The 16492-nt window shown below is 41.0% G+C and overlaps 2 protein-coding genes across 2 annotated transcripts; both read right to left on the bottom strand.

The window, feature by feature from the left end:
* Nucleotides 1-727: 727 nt before the first annotated feature.
* LOC124271697 lies at nucleotides 728-5908 on the bottom strand. The gene is made up of 3 exons (XM_046706858.1): nucleotides 5752-5908; nucleotides 4891-5017; nucleotides 728-995 (listed from the first exon to the last, which is right to left on the bottom strand). The coding sequence occupies exons 1-3, from the start codon at nucleotides 5816-5818 to the stop codon at nucleotides 818-820; spliced, it is 372 nt and encodes a 123-aa protein (XP_046562814.1). The 5' UTR covers nucleotides 5819-5908; the 3' UTR covers nucleotides 728-817.
* Nucleotides 5909-10198: 4290 nt separating this feature from the next.
* On the bottom strand, nucleotides 10199-15246 carry LOC124271693. The gene is made up of 3 exons (XM_046706853.1): nucleotides 15098-15246; nucleotides 10746-10845; nucleotides 10199-10579 (listed from the first exon to the last, which is right to left on the bottom strand). Exons 1-3 carry the CDS (start codon nucleotides 15147-15149, stop codon nucleotides 10360-10362), a joined length of 372 nt encoding a protein of 123 aa, XP_046562809.1. The 5' UTR covers nucleotides 15150-15246; the 3' UTR covers nucleotides 10199-10359.
* Between the last annotated feature and the right edge of the window lie 1246 nt (nucleotides 15247-16492).

The raw sequence follows: 16492 nt of genomic DNA on the forward strand, positions 1-16492 counted from the left end.
TTATCCCACCGGGTACCCATTTTCTGCTTCGTGAACAAAGGCAATTTTGAACAAGCTCACTTGCCTAAGGTGAGACCACATGACATGTGCATCGTTGAGGTGCAGGACTGAAGTCTTAGATACTCTCAGGCGTCAAGCTGCCAAACACGGTCACCCATCCAAGGACTCTCCGTGCTCAACGTTGCTTAACTTCAACTGATTTGGGACCTGAGCTCTATGCACAGGGCCACACACCACACAAGTAGGATATTTAAACGTTCTCCTATGTAGAAATCCACAAACGGTCTCTACGCCGAATGACGATGTGAGCGAGTGGTCTTTTACGCCGCAGTCAGCAATTTTGTAGCTCTATGACACCGACTTGCAATAAATAATAAATTCTTTGTTAGGCAAACATGTGGTTGATGTCACACAGGGTAACACAGTTCAAGCACCCCATCAACATTCGTCGGCTCTTATGACAAACGTTATGGGTAACGTTTCTCTCAGGAACTCGTTACGCCGAAGACCCGGGTTCGATTCCCACATGGGCACAATGTGTGAAGCCCATTTCTGGTGTCCCCCGCCGTGATATTGCTGGAATATTGCTAAAAGCGGCGTAAAACTAAACTCAGTCAGTCAGTCTTTCAGGAACTTGTCTTAGTACCACGGGACTATTGAATGATGAAGGAACTGGAATAAAAACATTTTGAATGGGGTCCGTCTCTACAAGTAAGAACAACAATGATTCGATGTGGAAACAATTTATTTCTTGATTTCACTTCACCATTTGTCGGAAGGTAATTTGATCAGAGATATATCTTGTCAGCGTGGATTCTCACATACACACACCCCTAACATGGTACCATCTATCGCGAGTGCATGTCAACTCCCCGCAACAGTGGGTCTTCGCGTAACTGCAGGAGTCGTTGTAATTACCACAAGTGCCGCCCAACCCAAACGCAACATTTTCACGGCGGCTCAGGTCGGAATCTGATCTGGCGGCAGCGGAGATCCTGGAGTAAAATGCATATATGTTATTTTCAATATACATCAAGACTTCAAGAAGGAAACCGACAGCTAGGATAGTGTTTCACTTTTCTGGCTAAAATGTATGAACGTTATCTATACGCGTTTGCGTATTGTTTCAAAAAAACCAAAACAGCCAAATGAACAAAAAACAAGAACAGAAACAAGCAAAACCCCCCCCAAAAAAACAACAACAACAACAAACAAAACAAAACAACAACAAAAAACAAAAAACACCCCCCAAAAACACACAAACAAACAAACAAGTGTTTTGATTATGAAGTCACAAACATAAGACTCGTAAAAATCCGGGTTACAATTGATCTTCAGTAACCCATGCTTGTCGTAAGGGGCGACTAACGGGATCGGGTGGTCAGGCTCGCTGACTTGATTGACACATGTCATCGTATCCCAACTGCGTACATCGATGCTCATGCTGTTGATCACTGGATTGTCTGGTCCAGACTCAATTATTACAGACCGCCGCCATATAGCAGGAATATTGCTGAGTGCGGCGTTAAACAACCAACCAACCTACCCACCAATCTTGTTAAAGGCACTCATCAAAATGCCAAGATTATATGCTGCAGAACGAGAACGAACCATTAGAATGTCGCAGATAGGGGCTTATATTGCCACATTGCTAGAACGTTCGGCTGTACAAGGCTGAACAGCATCAGACTAACCAAGTCTGGCCAAGGTTCTGCAGGTGTCCTCTGCAAGACATTGCCTGATGGTGCCAAGATTTGTGACGTAGTCCCAGCTAACTGTCCCAGGAAGGTTGTAGATTGGTAACATCTTAACACAACGTTAGTATTACATCATTTTATAACGTTATTTCACAACGTTACAGCATATACGTTTGTCAAAACGATGTGTATGGACTATTTCACAACGTTATTTTTAATCGTTTCTGAAACGTTAACATTGATGCGACGTCTCACATTGAAGAGTGACATCGAATTATTCGTAATTTCTGAAGAAAATAAGACTGTAGTGCATTTTGTACCTGTTATATTAGATGATTACCATCCACAGATAAACGGAAGTATTTTCCCTTCTTACTGACAACGTTAATATCACGTCACTGTGCAGCGTCAGGTCACAACGTTGTGACAGCGTAAATGGGAGTCCACAGAATAACGTTCTGTCAACGTTGTGACAGCATAAATGGGAGTCCACAGAATAACGTTGTGTCAACGTTGTGGCAGCGTAAATGGGTGTCCACAGAATAACGTTGTGTCAACGTTGTGACAACGTAAATGGGAGTCCACAGAATAACGTTCTGTCAACGTTATGGCAGCGTAAATGGGAGTCCACAGAATAACGTTGTGTCAGCGTTGTGACAGCATAAATGGGAGTCACAGAATAACGTTGTGTCAACGTTGTGGGAGCGTAAATGGGAGTCACAGAATAACGTTGTGTCAGCGTTGTGACAGCATAAATGGGAGTCCACAGAATAACGTTGTGTCAGCGTTGTGACAACGTAAATGGGAGTCCACAGAATAACGTTGAGACAACGTGAAATTGTTAGCCGGGATGGAGGCAGGAGTTAGAGACAGCATTACCTGTTTCTGCATTTTCAACTGTCTAAATACACACTGAGATGTTTCACTGAGACAACAACCCGAACCTGTTAATGTTTGTGACTTGGAAATCATAAAAAGGCATATTTTCTTTTGAAAATTAACCCAAGCACCAAATGTGTATACTAAGTTATTTCGTACATCAGTTTATAAGCTCATTGCTTGACTCAAGATTGAATTTAGTCGAAAGACCTCATTCATGGCGTTCCCGAAAAAGTCATTAAAATCAGATCTAAGTTCTCGCTACGGCTTTTAAAAAGGAAGTGAGGACATCTCATCAGGTATCACGACATTTCAGACGATCAATCAGAGCTTCGCTTACCAGGTCAGGAAAAAGACAGTCGGAATGTATTTCCTGAATAGGCAACCTCGAAATTTGTTAACGCGAGGAATTCTGAACGACTGTTACGGGAGAGATCTCTCATTTCAGTGGGTTCAGCATTTGGACGGAAGCCCATAGGAGGTACTGCTATGCATCTGTTATGCATTCCAGAATTTTCTTTTGTTCAGGTTTGATAGTGCAACTTTATCAAAATATTTTTTACAGCTCTAGCTGCTCTCCGATGGGATAATGCTGGCATCTTGATACTTGGTCGGTCAAGGTCGCTCTGACGTCACGTATATTTAAAAGGTATGTTCTCAGATCTTCGTTAGCAGGATCAATAGTGTGATCTGACCACCAGATCCCGTTAGTCGCCTCTTACGACAAGCATGGAATGCTGAAGACTAATTCTAACCCCGATCTTGGGTAAATTGTGATGGAAATTAAATTAAAACAAGGCCCCACTGCAGTAAATGATTTAACCTGAACCCAAGAAAAATGTGGTTTTAGTATTACAGCAAGGCTGGATGACAGATTAAGCGGGACCTTGCACATGGACCAAGATCACTAGGCCACCCGTGATATATTAGTGAGTGAGTATGGTTTTACGCCGCTTCTAGCAATATTCCAGCAATATCACAGCGGGGGACACCCGAAATGGGCTTCGCACATTGTGCCCGTGTGGAGGTTCCGACCGGGATGTTCGGCGTGACGAGCGAACGCCTTTAACCACTAGGCTACCCACCGCTCCCAGTGATGTATGACAACCAGAACATGAGGTCGACAAACTGAACAACATGGTAACATGACACAGTATCTGCGTTCATTTCAGGGCTGCCTTCTGGAATGTTGTTGCTGATCATAATTGAAAAATTATCTCTAAGGAGAAATGGACTTTATTCACGTGTGAATTGGAGAGTTAGTTTTGATTGCAGCTTAGCGAGGTTCTTCTTTCCAACGCTTTTCATCATTGCACGAAAGGTTCTGGCAATATATCTGTATACCCATGTAATTCAGGTATGATTATGGAACCTTCGAAGGGACATTGTCGCGTTGCTGTTTTTCTAAAACAAGCTGGGATTCCATATGTGGTGGTGATCGTTATTCACATATATGTTATAAGGCCAAGAGGGTAACTACCCATGATTCACGGAGGGGTCTGACGAAGTCCTATGGGTGTACCAAATATTAGACCGCCTCCGTGGTGTACTGGTTAGAGCGTCCGCCCGGAGAGCGGAAGGTCGCGGGTTCGATCCCCGACCGCGTCATACCAAAAGACGTTAAAATATGGTACTTGTTGGTCCCTGCCTGGCCCTCGGCATTAATGGGTACAACAAGGACTGGTCGGCTCGGAGTCAGTATAATGTGTCTGAGTGGGGTATTCATGCTTCACTGCGTCATGGTATCTCAGTGGGCTAGCACTATAAAACCAGCTTCAGTCTGGGCTAGTACAAGCAGCCGCACATACACATACACACGCATGCACGTCGTTATATGAGCGAAATATTCTCAAGCACGACGTTAAACCCAATTTCACCTCACCTCACCAAATATTAGCCTTGAACGAAAGCATGAACTGTACTCTACTGTGTAGGATTACAATGAGAGACAATCACCCAGTCGTCTCAAGCGGCAATGTCAGGTGGGAACGGAGGAAATATTCCGTCCCAGTCTAATGGGGTTGTGAGGGTGAGTGAGTGAGTATGGTTTTATGCCGCTTTTAGCAATATTTCAGTAATATAACGACGGGGGACACCATACATGGGTTCCACCCATTGGAAATCGAACCCGGGTGTTCGGCGTGAAGAGCGAACACTTTAACCACTAAGCTACCCGACCGCCCCGAATCTTCCTGAATGGGATATGAATATCACCTAGAAACATCGAGATACAGGGAACCGATTGTGGGACGGACAAAGGCATAGAGTAGGGATGGATGTCAATAACTTTGAATCGAGTAAACATTATTCTTACTTTTCAACGACATTTTGAATCTCTTCCTGGAGTCTGTCATTGCTTTCTCGAGCTTGTCGCTCACTCTCACTCAGGGAGCGTTTCAAAAACTGGAACGGGAATAAAGGCGATAAATTTCCGGCTCTGGCTGAAACAGAAGAATTCCTTGTTAGAACAGAGTGTTGGCTGAGAATGGGCGAATGACGACCACGTAAAGAACAGAGTTTAAGTAACGCAAACTGGTGGTCAATACTGTGAGCACAGAAGACATGATGACGATTTATGCATACCCAGACGCAGTTTCTACTTAGAAAAGACTGTTGAACGCTACGTCCTTTGTAAGTTTATGTTTGGTTAAACTGATGGCAAAGGTCTCGTAACATGAAAGTATATTAACCACGAGCAGACATTCGCAGCGATGTGTCTTTCCTGAATAATGAGTATATACCTATGCACAAGATCGTGAACAAGATGATCAATGACATTATGAAAACGACACATGTCCTTTGACAAGTAGGGTATTCGCTGCAGTAAGGATTGACAGTATACATAGCTAGCATACCAAATTAAAGAATTAAAGTCGTTGAAACCTAATGTACAACACACAACTTTGATACGCGAATCAAATTCATCAATAACCATTTTAGCATATTAATTCAACAACCATCTAACATGGATGTATACTTTCTTTTTGAATTCAGTATATGCATGTATTACGTTTCATGCCCAGATGCTAAGAACGTGACGATTGCACCTCAGAAATATCCTCGTCTAACACATTGTCAACCATCGCTGCAACCAATAAGATTATTTTCCGAAAATTGTACAATACAGTGCATATCGTATTCACATTGTATTCACATGCTGCAACGTTATACATACGTGCTGCTGCATTCGCGATGCACACCAGTCCAAGGACACACGCTGCTGCTAACACCAAACGCCCCATGTTCAGAGATGTTCAAATCCTGTAGTAATGTCTCGCACCGACCGATCAGAATATATAACCATATTTCGCCGAGGCCTGGTTCAGGACCAGTGGGGGTTGCAAATCACGTGACAGCTCGTGACATTTAAGCGGATGTCGTCAATTTGAGGTTAGGGGTGAACAACTTGGATAGGTCACGGTATTCCCCTATCTCTAATTAACATAATTAGGCTGTATTTTTCAAATGGATATGACATTAAAGGTGCATACATTGGTAAATTTTCAACGTTCGTGCATGTGTTGAAATATACTTATTAAATATGAGTGTAAGGTCAGCCTCAGGCAAACTGTAGCACAAATAGTGTTGCGCAACACAGAGAAAATGACCAGTCTTCCTATACGCTACGCTCTCATATAGGAAGACTGGTCATTTTCTCTGTGTTGCGCAACCCTATTTGCGCTACAGTTTGCCCGTGGGCCAGTGAGCACCACCAAACCAGGCACGCAAAAGTTTGAAGGTGTTAAAACCATCATATAACAAGTCATTTGGGAGGAAAACATGATAGGGATGTTTCAATGCCTGTTTCATTAAGACAAGATCGTTGTAGTCTTTATTAGTGCAATATTTGTCATATATAGAATCGAAATGAACACAGAATTCTGCTGATGTTATTTTCGTTTCTCTCTGCAGTGTATTCATTTTGAGTAAGTGATGCTTGAATGTATCAGAGATATCACCAAGGACCTTGAATTCACTTCATGAACTGTACATGTTCTCATTTTAAGAATCGAACCAGGTACTTAGCTTGACCTTCTGTACTAAAAGGTTCAATTGCTTACTACGTGATGTTTTTCTTTTCTGTATTTGACAGTTTTCATTTAAATCTATTTTATCTGAATAAATCGTTAGAAGTGAAACCACAAGATAGTGAGAAAAGAAACGATGGCAAAGTCTCAATCAACACAGGTAAGTGGGGATTGCCACTTAATACTAGACATCAAATGTATTTTTCAAAAGAGCTACTTAATCCCAAATGCTATTGTTGGTGAAAGTTTCTTTTATTCAAGTACTTAGCGGTAATTATAACAGCAAAAGAACTCCGTTATTTATGGAATACTGTAAGGGACATTCTCGCGATCTCGCATTCTCGCGATCTCGTCCTTTGGAAACAAGCTAAAAATGCCAAAAGTGCGAGAATGCGAGATTGCGAGAATGTCCCTTACAGTATTCCATAGTTATTACTTCATTTCTTAGGATTCAATAAAACCGTGATATTGTTTATGAACAAAAATAAACTTCGTTGTTACCTTGGTCACGTGTTACTGTAAGCCTTGACGCCATTGGGTTTTATTTGTTAGCCTTCAATAAACTGTAATATTATTAAAATTATTATCATGATAACAAACAGTTTTACAGAGGGTCATACACTGGTGGCACGAATCATAAATAATGTGACATTGTACACTGAAGCCTCATCAAAATAGTGAAACCCCGTTAATCTAGAACCCGTTATCCGGACTCTGAGCTCCAGGACCACTTTACCAGGGATGATACTGTTCGGACGAACTGAAAACCCCCTTGGCACCTAAATGTTCACAAACTGTCCCTGCATCGCGAAGGGAGGAATTGCTTTTGACATCTTTTATTTCATTATCGACTCATAAAGGATTTTTAAAAACAGGCATTGTACAATATTACACAATTCAAACAACGTAATTGGGGCCAAATACAATCCGGATTATCGAGGTTTCGCGGTACAGGGATGCTCTTGGTTATTACTGTTACACACTTTAACCCTCACGAATGTCATTACAGACAATTAGACACTAATTTGACTGTAAAAGGAAGACGTTTATTCAAATGGTGTTCTTAACAAAATCCTTGGGGTTTTGTTTGATGCTTTCTGCCGAGGGACCATTTTTCACAAATGAAACATTTTGTGGTGTTTTTTGTTTTGTTTTGTTTTGTGGTATCTAAAACTATGGACCCAACTTCCCGTCTCCATCTTAAGAAGAGACGATAAAAGATCAGGTTTGTTTGCTGTGTCGATTGCGTGTCGTAGTTCTCGTTGCGTGTCGTAGTCGTCGTTGCTGATGTTTACAGTCACAGGTGGGGCGGTGGGGTAGCCCAGTGGTTAAAGCGTTCGCTCGTCACGCCGAAGACCCGGGTTCGATACCCCACATGGGTACAATGTGTGAAGCCCATTTCTGGTGTCCCCCGCCGTGATATTGATGGAATATTGCTAAATGCGGCGTAAAATTAAACTCACTTACTCACTTACTCGCTCGTCACGCCGAAGACCCGGGATCGATTCCGCACCATTCCGCACCGATTCCCATTTCTGGTGTCCGCGATATTGCTGGAATATTATTAAAAGCGGCGTAAAACCATACTCACTCACTCACTTACTCACTCAGAGTCACAGGTTTGTACGACCCAAATGCATGTATTTGCTTTCCAAAGTGATACAGCTTGAATATTGTGGATTTACATATTATGGACCAGTTTCAAGGCCAAACACATCTCAGACTCCCCACCTGGAGAGTTGTTGATGCCCCAAATCGTCACAGTGATTAACACAATTGGGCCATTATTGTTCTCCTTACTGCAGAGGGGAGAAAATGACATAATAAGTTAAACCTTAAAATGTCGAAGTTGGCATAAACAGCTGAAAGTTATGATTTGATTTGTGACATTTTTGTTACAGTAAAGAGAAGGAATTTGACAATTGCATAAAAATAGCGCTACGATGTCGAATGCATATTACATGTACATATTTATGTATTATATTTTTTTATGTCTTTATTTATATACGGATGTGGCCACATGGTTTCAAGTTACAGACATTATCTCCTGATCGGGGAATTGGTTAAGTCCAAGTTTGAAATATAACTCCATAAAACCTAATAATATAACGATATATAACATTTAGATGTGTATTGATAGAGACTTGGTGGCCCCTGTGAGTCGCTGTGTCAGAAGCCTATGAGATAGGTTCGAATCTCAGATTCGACATGGTATTGTTTCTTTGTACGTTAACCCCAATCCCGAGGTTGTGTATCTGAAACACTATTAATATTCACTCAATCGATATCATTGACTGATATGGATGGCATTCTCAAAGACATAAAACTCGAAGACGCTCAGTCGGACACAAAGCAAATTGTAATGTATTAAAACGTGTAAGTGTGTCGAGTGAGGCCAAACGTGTCAATACGTACACCCGTTTGCATACAGTAAGATATAACTGTGTGGTAAGTGAGCACATAGCTATGGTATTGAGAGAAACTATACAATTGCTGCTACCTTTTCTGATTATACGGCTGCTAGACAGGAAGAACACAGTTAAAGGCCTTGTCAGCAAACGAAAATGGCATCATACTGGCGAAATTGATTTCTTTCACTGGCGAAAAGGACATTGTATCTTTAAGTTCGACATTCATATTAACAGGTTAGCGGATTTTGTGGTGAAAAATATAAAAAATATGTAGGGATGTAGTGTTCTAGGATATAGTGTTTAGATCTTAGGAAGGTATAGAGAAAACTGGCCAAAAAATAATTGGTTGTTTTCATTAGTTTTCTTTCCATACGTCAAATAATTTGCAAGGTCAAGTCATACTGAACGGAATAAGGCTACGTCTCCGGTGAATCAATATGTGTTGATGGAAACAATATTTTAAGAAATGTGTGTAAAGAGAAATCTTACTTGACCTCGAATCTGCTAAATACGTCGAAATAGTCAGGATAGGTCTTCATATATATCAGCTGTGTTATTCCATAAAGTGTATAACAATTTTCCCCCTTCACTGTATTTAGCAAGACGTCTATAAGGAGCCTGGTATTTAACTAACTCTTCTTCTACATTTTGCGATCCATGTTATTGTTAGTGCATCTCACCAAAATGTTCCCGTGAGGGATAACTACAGGGATAACTACATAATGACGGGAGAAGGAGAATAGTTTCTGGACAGATATAACAAAACAGAGTAACTTCCCTCTAGAGTAACCGTACTCTTTGAGCTTGGTCCAGTGGTTTTGTCACTTTAATTCTACTGTATGTGTATCTAGACTGGCCGAATATACTCATGCCAATAATGGTTGTCACCCCTTCAATTGTTTTAATTGGAGAGGGGGTGGGGGTGTGAGGTGTGTGTGGGGTTGGGGTGGGGAGGGGGTGACAACCATTATTGGCATGAGTATATTACAAGGATAGAATTACGACATATCCATGAACTTTTCATTCTGTACAGCCTTGGAGCAAGTCTTGTAGAAGAGAAAGACAAAAACTACCGAATGCTCACAGATCATTGTGTACATGGGTACGGAAAACCGCTGAGAATCTGAAGCAAACGCGCTTATCACTGTGCTATTGACCACAAACAAATAACTAAACTCTTCGTCAGTGCATCTAATTTATTTCACCTAGACACGTTGGAAAGATCACCGTAGTATCGTGTGGAATCCAGTTCATGCAGAAAGTAGTACAGTGACAATGACAAAGGCCATAACAACTAAGTCGAGATAAGTTTAAATGTTTTTAAACGCAAATGATTTTTGTTGTTCAATCAGTGCCCCGCAATGGGGGAACGGTTCCCTCCTCAATGACTACCCTGCACTCGCCGCTCCACTGTAGCCCGCGTCTGAAACAGGTCATGTCCCCACAGCAGTAGGGGCCCGAGAAGCTGCAGTTTGCCATTACCGGAGCACAGGGAGTCTCCCAGGGCCATTCTACGTCCCGTCGGTTGTCCGGGCCATCTACCTCGCCTTCAGCAGTGTTAACCCTGATAAACAAACGTAACGCAACGTTAACATACGCAGATTATTATATAGCAACATTATATTCTGCATAGAACTTTTGTAAGTAAATGTGTTTTACGCTTTCTTTAAAATACATTTTAAAAAATGATTTAGAATTAAGAAAATACAGAAACATGATGTTAAGCTCACGCATCAATCAGCTGAAGGAGCTGGTCTTGTAGTTCATCCTGAGCTTCTCGTACGGTCTTCTCCTTCTTCAGAACCCCAGGGACACTGGCCCCTTCTGCCTCTAAATAAAAGGAGAAATAGTACAGTAACGACAAGTAACTGGAGAGTGATCTCACAACCTCGGGGGCCTAGTGGTTAAAGCATTAGCCCGGCACGCCGAAGACCCGGGTTCGATTCCCCACACGAGTACAATGTGTGAAGCCCATTTCTGGTGTCCCCCGCCGTGATATTGCTGGAATATTACTAAAAGCGGCGTAAAACCATACTCACTCACTCACTCACTCTCACAACCCCATTAGACTGGGACGGAATATGTCTTCCGTTCCCACCTGACATTGCCACTTGAGACGACTGGGTGATTGTCTCTCATTGTATTCCTACACAGTAGAGCACTGCTCATGCTTTCACCCACCAGTTTTCGGAGCCCATCGTCTATGATATAGTTTGAATATTGTTACATGTGGCACTTAACGACAAGTATCAAATGTGAAGAAACAACTCGACCTAAAGGTCTAACTCGGTTCAGTTTGAAGTCATCGTTTACATGGTCTGCGATAGTCTGAGTTGATTAACACCTAATCCGATAGGACAACCCATAATATTTCGTGTTTCCTTCATAATGCTCAGAGCAACAATTGTAATAAACATCTTTGGTTTAATATTTCAAGCATAGCACACCATTTGAATATAAAAGGGACCTTTATACTTGAAAGTTGTTATTAACTATGAACATTATAAAAGAGCGTATGCCTGATAGAAACTTAACATTCAACGCCATTATTATCAACTGTGAACATTATAAAAGAGCGTATGTCTGATAGAAACCTAACATTCAACGCCATTATTATTAACTATGAACATTATAAAAGAGCGTATGCCTGATATAAACCTAACATTCAACGCCATTGTTATTAACTATGAACATTATAAAAGAGCGTATGCCTGATAGAAACTTAACATTCAACGCCATTATTATTAACTATGAACATTATAAAAGAGCGTATGCCTGATAGAAACCTGACATTCAACGCCATTATTATTAACTGTAAACATTACAAAAGAGCGTATGCCTGATAGAAACCTAACATTCAACGCCATTATTATTAACTATGAACATTATAAAAGAGTGTATGCCTGATAGAAACTTAACATTCAACGCCGTTGTTATTAACTGTGAACATTCTGAAAGAGCGTATGCCTGATAGAAACCTAACATTCAACGCCATTGTTATTAACTATGAACGTTATAAAAGAGCGTATGCCTGATAGAAACTTAACATTCAACGCCATTATTATTAACTATGAACATTATAAAAGAGCGTATGCCTGATAGAAACTTAACATTCAATGCCGTTATTATTAACTATGAACGTTATAAGAGCGTATGCCTGATAGAAACGTAACATTCAACGCCATTATTATTAACTATGAACGTTATAAAAGAGCGTATGCCTGATAGAAACTTAACATTCAATGCCGTTGTTATTAACTGTAAACATTCTAAAAGAGCGTATGCCTGATAGAAACTTAACATTCAACGCCGTTGTTATTAACTGTGAACATACTGAAAGAGCGTATGCCTGATAGAAACTTAACATTCAACGCCTGATAGAAACTTAACATTCAACGCCATTATTGTTATTAACTGTGAACATTAAAAGAGCGTATGCCTGATGATAGCCATTGTTAACTTAACATTCAACGCATTCAACGCCATTGTTATTAACTGTGAACATTAACTGATGAACATTCATTGTTATTAACTATGAACATTATAAAAGAGCGTATGCCTGATAGAAACTTAACATTCAACGCCATTGTTATTAACTATGAACATTATAAAAGAGCGTATGCCTGATAGAAACTTAACATTCAACGCCATTGTTATTAACTATGAACATTATAAAAGAGCGTATGCCTGATAGAAACCTAACATTCAACGCCATTGTTATTAACTGTGAAGAGCGTATGCCTGATAGAAACAGCGTATGCCTGATAGAAACTTAACATTCATTGTTAACGCCATGAACATTCTGAAGAGCGTATGCCTGATAGAAACTTAACATTCAACGCCATTGTTATTAACTATGAACGTTATAAAAGAGCGTATGCCTGATAGAAACCTAACATTCAACGCCATTATTATTAACTGTGAACATTATAAAACAGCGTATGCCTGATAGAAACTTAACATTCAACGCCATTGTTGATAATGTTGATTGATACACAGAACGACGACGACACAGAGTACTGATGATACAGAGATACATGTAGTTAGATTTAGGGAAACGCGAAAATCGCCTCATTTTTGTCCAGTTACCTGCATGTATTCAGGCGAACAAAAGTGTGAATATGAAAACCGTATTTGTTTATTTATAACTTCTTTTTTAATGGTACAGTATGTTTGGAGTGAGTGAGTTTGGTTTTACGCTGATTTTAGTAATATTCCAGCAATATCACGATTGATGACTCTAGAAATTGTACCCATGTATGAATCGAACTCGGGTCATCGCCGTGACGAACGCCTTAACCACTAGGCTACCCCACTTTCCCATTAGGAGAAATACAAACACAAAACTCACACTAAATCTGAAGAGTGATTATCACACAACATCGATGTGTCTGCACGTTGTTTTACTTATAATGACCATACGAGGCACCATACCCCCCAGCCTCAAGATCTGATGATACCACCTTAGAAAGTTACGCAAGTTGAATTTTCTTAACAGCCGAGCTTCTGAAATCTCGGTTGGAGCAATCTAAGCATTCAGGGCGCCAAATCTAATCAGCGTATCTGACAAGAAAAACCAAAATGTCCCGTCTACAGACACCCTGCTGTTCAGCCGCGCCATGCCATCTTCATAAAATTATGTGTACTATGGGGTATGTACTGAGTTCATAGGCAAGTATATTTTTCAAATATCGAAATGTCCGAATCGAGACATTGCAACTGAAAAAAGAAGCCAATTTGTTTTAGAAAGCTAACATCAGATTTGCTCCAGATCTCAACCGTCTTTCAAATTACTGGATGATGACTGCTCGATAAGGATTCCCTGAGACAAGCTTAAGTGAAGATGTCCTGAGGGAGTGAGTGAGTGAGTTAAGTTTTACACCGCACTCAGCAATATTCCAGCTATATGGCGGCGGTCTGTAAATAATCGAGTCTGGACAAGACAATCCAGTGATCAACAGCATGAGCATCGATCTACGCAATTGGAAACGGATGAAATGTGTCAACCAAGTAAGCGAGCCTGTCGCCTCTTACGACAAGCATGGGTTACTGAAGGCCAATATTCCAACCCGGACCTTCACGGGTCGAAGATGTCCTGACCTCCTAAGGAGGTGTCCGATCTGTGGGAGTAACCTTTCAATGTGATTGTTTAGTTTTGTGTCAGAAGAGTTAAGTGCAAGAAATATTCACACAGCAATTATATTTTCATCACATTCTGCAGATGAGGTGGAAAGTAGGGCTACATAAGGCGTTTTCAAGTACACGTTCTGGCAACTTCATGTTGTTGGAAAGGTGGTTTATATCTTGGTGAAACAAACCTATGAACACTGACATGAAGCTGATAATCCACAATTAAGGCGGATAAAGGCCTCGAGCGTCGGGTCCTGGTACGCTTAAGGGACGTAACTCTAAGGAACTAGTTGCGTCGCCTTTAACGTTCAATACAGTCAGGATATAAACACAATTAACACAGTGCCATACACGTTCATCTCTTTGGTATGAGTACAATGAGTGTAGCTCAGTTGTAGTCTTTCCGCCCGGATATTGATGGAATATTGCTAAAAAACAAAAATAAACTCACTTTCTCACTCACTCACTCACTCACTCTTTGGTAACCACAATAATAGGATCTTTTCTTTATTAATTTGATTTATCGTAATAAAATGCGAACATTGAAATTTCAATCAGAATTAGAATTTCTGATAAAAACCTTTGCATTAATAAACTCAAACATTTTGCATGCTGAAAATAACATGGGATACCTCCCAAACCTTCCACATGTTGAAACTTCTACATACCCATATCAAGGTGTCAAAGGAACAGGGGCGGTGGGGTAGCCTAGTGGTTAAAGCGTTCGCTCGTCACGCCGAAGGCCCGGGTTCGATTCCCCACATGGGTACAATTTGTGAGCCCCATTTGTGGTGTCCCCCGCCGTGATATTGCTGGAATATTGCTAAAAACGGCGTAAAAATATACTCAGTCAGTCAGTCAGTGAGTCAAAGGAACATGCCGAGAATATAGCATACAGCGAAATACACATTGTCAACCTTCTCGTGATGTATGTCAGTAGAATGTTACTTACGTGTCAAGAAACAGCTGATTGCAACAACTGCCAATAGAGCGGTACATTTCATCTTGTTTTCGGTGAGGTCGACCGTCTTAGATCGAATTGGAAAGTGAATGTGATTTACACTGCCAGTGTGACATACATATTCAGTTATTCCTGCGAAAGATAATTTCATGATTCATAAGTATCGGTGACCTTTCAAGGTATGACTGAACGACGTAAACACGCTAGCATTTAAACATGGCGCTGGTATTCAATCGTTGCCTCATTAACGTTCAACTCTTTGACGGTACTTGGACAAATGTGTATACATATCTGAATGACACATTTTTTTCCGAGTAAAGTTTTTTAGATTTTAATCCACTCATAGACTACATGCCGCGGTAATGATTTGTTGTATAACCTTCTGTAATTTGGACACTCATGATAATGATATAATAGCGAAACGTCGCGTCAATAGTTGATGTATTTATTCACCGTTAACGACAATATATCAGAGGTTATCATTTATCATGTCAATTTCACATGTGTAAATGCCCACAGATGTACGGTGGTACAAAGGGGTGTCCAGTGATGTACAGTGGTACAAAGGGGTGTCCAGTGATATCACGCCATGCAAGTAAGACAGAGGGATATACATGCCATGTCATGTGTTAGAGGCATGTACAGTACTACTACCTGATGTGCAGCGATACATACTGATGCAAAGTGACGTTAGGTGATATATTGTGATACAGGGGGATGCACAGTGACATTAGGTGATGTACAGTGACGTTAGGTGATGTATAGTGATGCAGAGTGATGTACAGTAACGTTAGGTGATGTACAGTGATGCAGCGTGATGAAAAGTGACGTTAGGTGATGTACAGTGATGCAGCGTGACGAATAGTGACGTTAGGTGGTGTACAGTGAATCTGAATGATGTACAGTGATGCAGATCCATGTACACTGACGTTAGGTGACGTAGAGTGATACAGAGTGATGTACAGTGACGTCAGGTGATGCACGGTGACACAGAAGGATGTACAGTGACGTCAGGTGATGCACAGTGATGCTGAGTGATGTACAGTGACGTTAGGTGATGCACAGTGACGTTAGGTGATGAACAGTGACATTAGGTCATGTGCAGTGATGCAGAGTGATGTACAGTGACGTTAGGTGATGTACAGTGACGTTAGGTAATGTAAAGTGACGTTAGGTGATGTACGGTGACGATAGGTGATGTACAGTGACGTTAGGTGATGTACGGTGAATCTGAATGATGTACAGTGATTCCGATATATGTACAGTGACGTTAGGTGATGTATAGTGATGCAGAGTGATGTACAGTGACGTTAGGTGATGTATAGTGATGCAGAGTGATGTACACTGACGTTAGGTAATGTATAGTGTATAGTGGGGACCCGGTGG

This window comes from Haliotis rubra, unplaced genomic scaffold, assembly GCF_003918875.1.
Source record: "Haliotis rubra isolate DU_JTF1 unplaced genomic scaffold, ASM391887v1 Scf1623, whole genome shotgun sequence".
NCBI lineage: Eukaryota > Metazoa > Mollusca > Gastropoda > Lepetellida > Haliotidae > Haliotis > Haliotis rubra.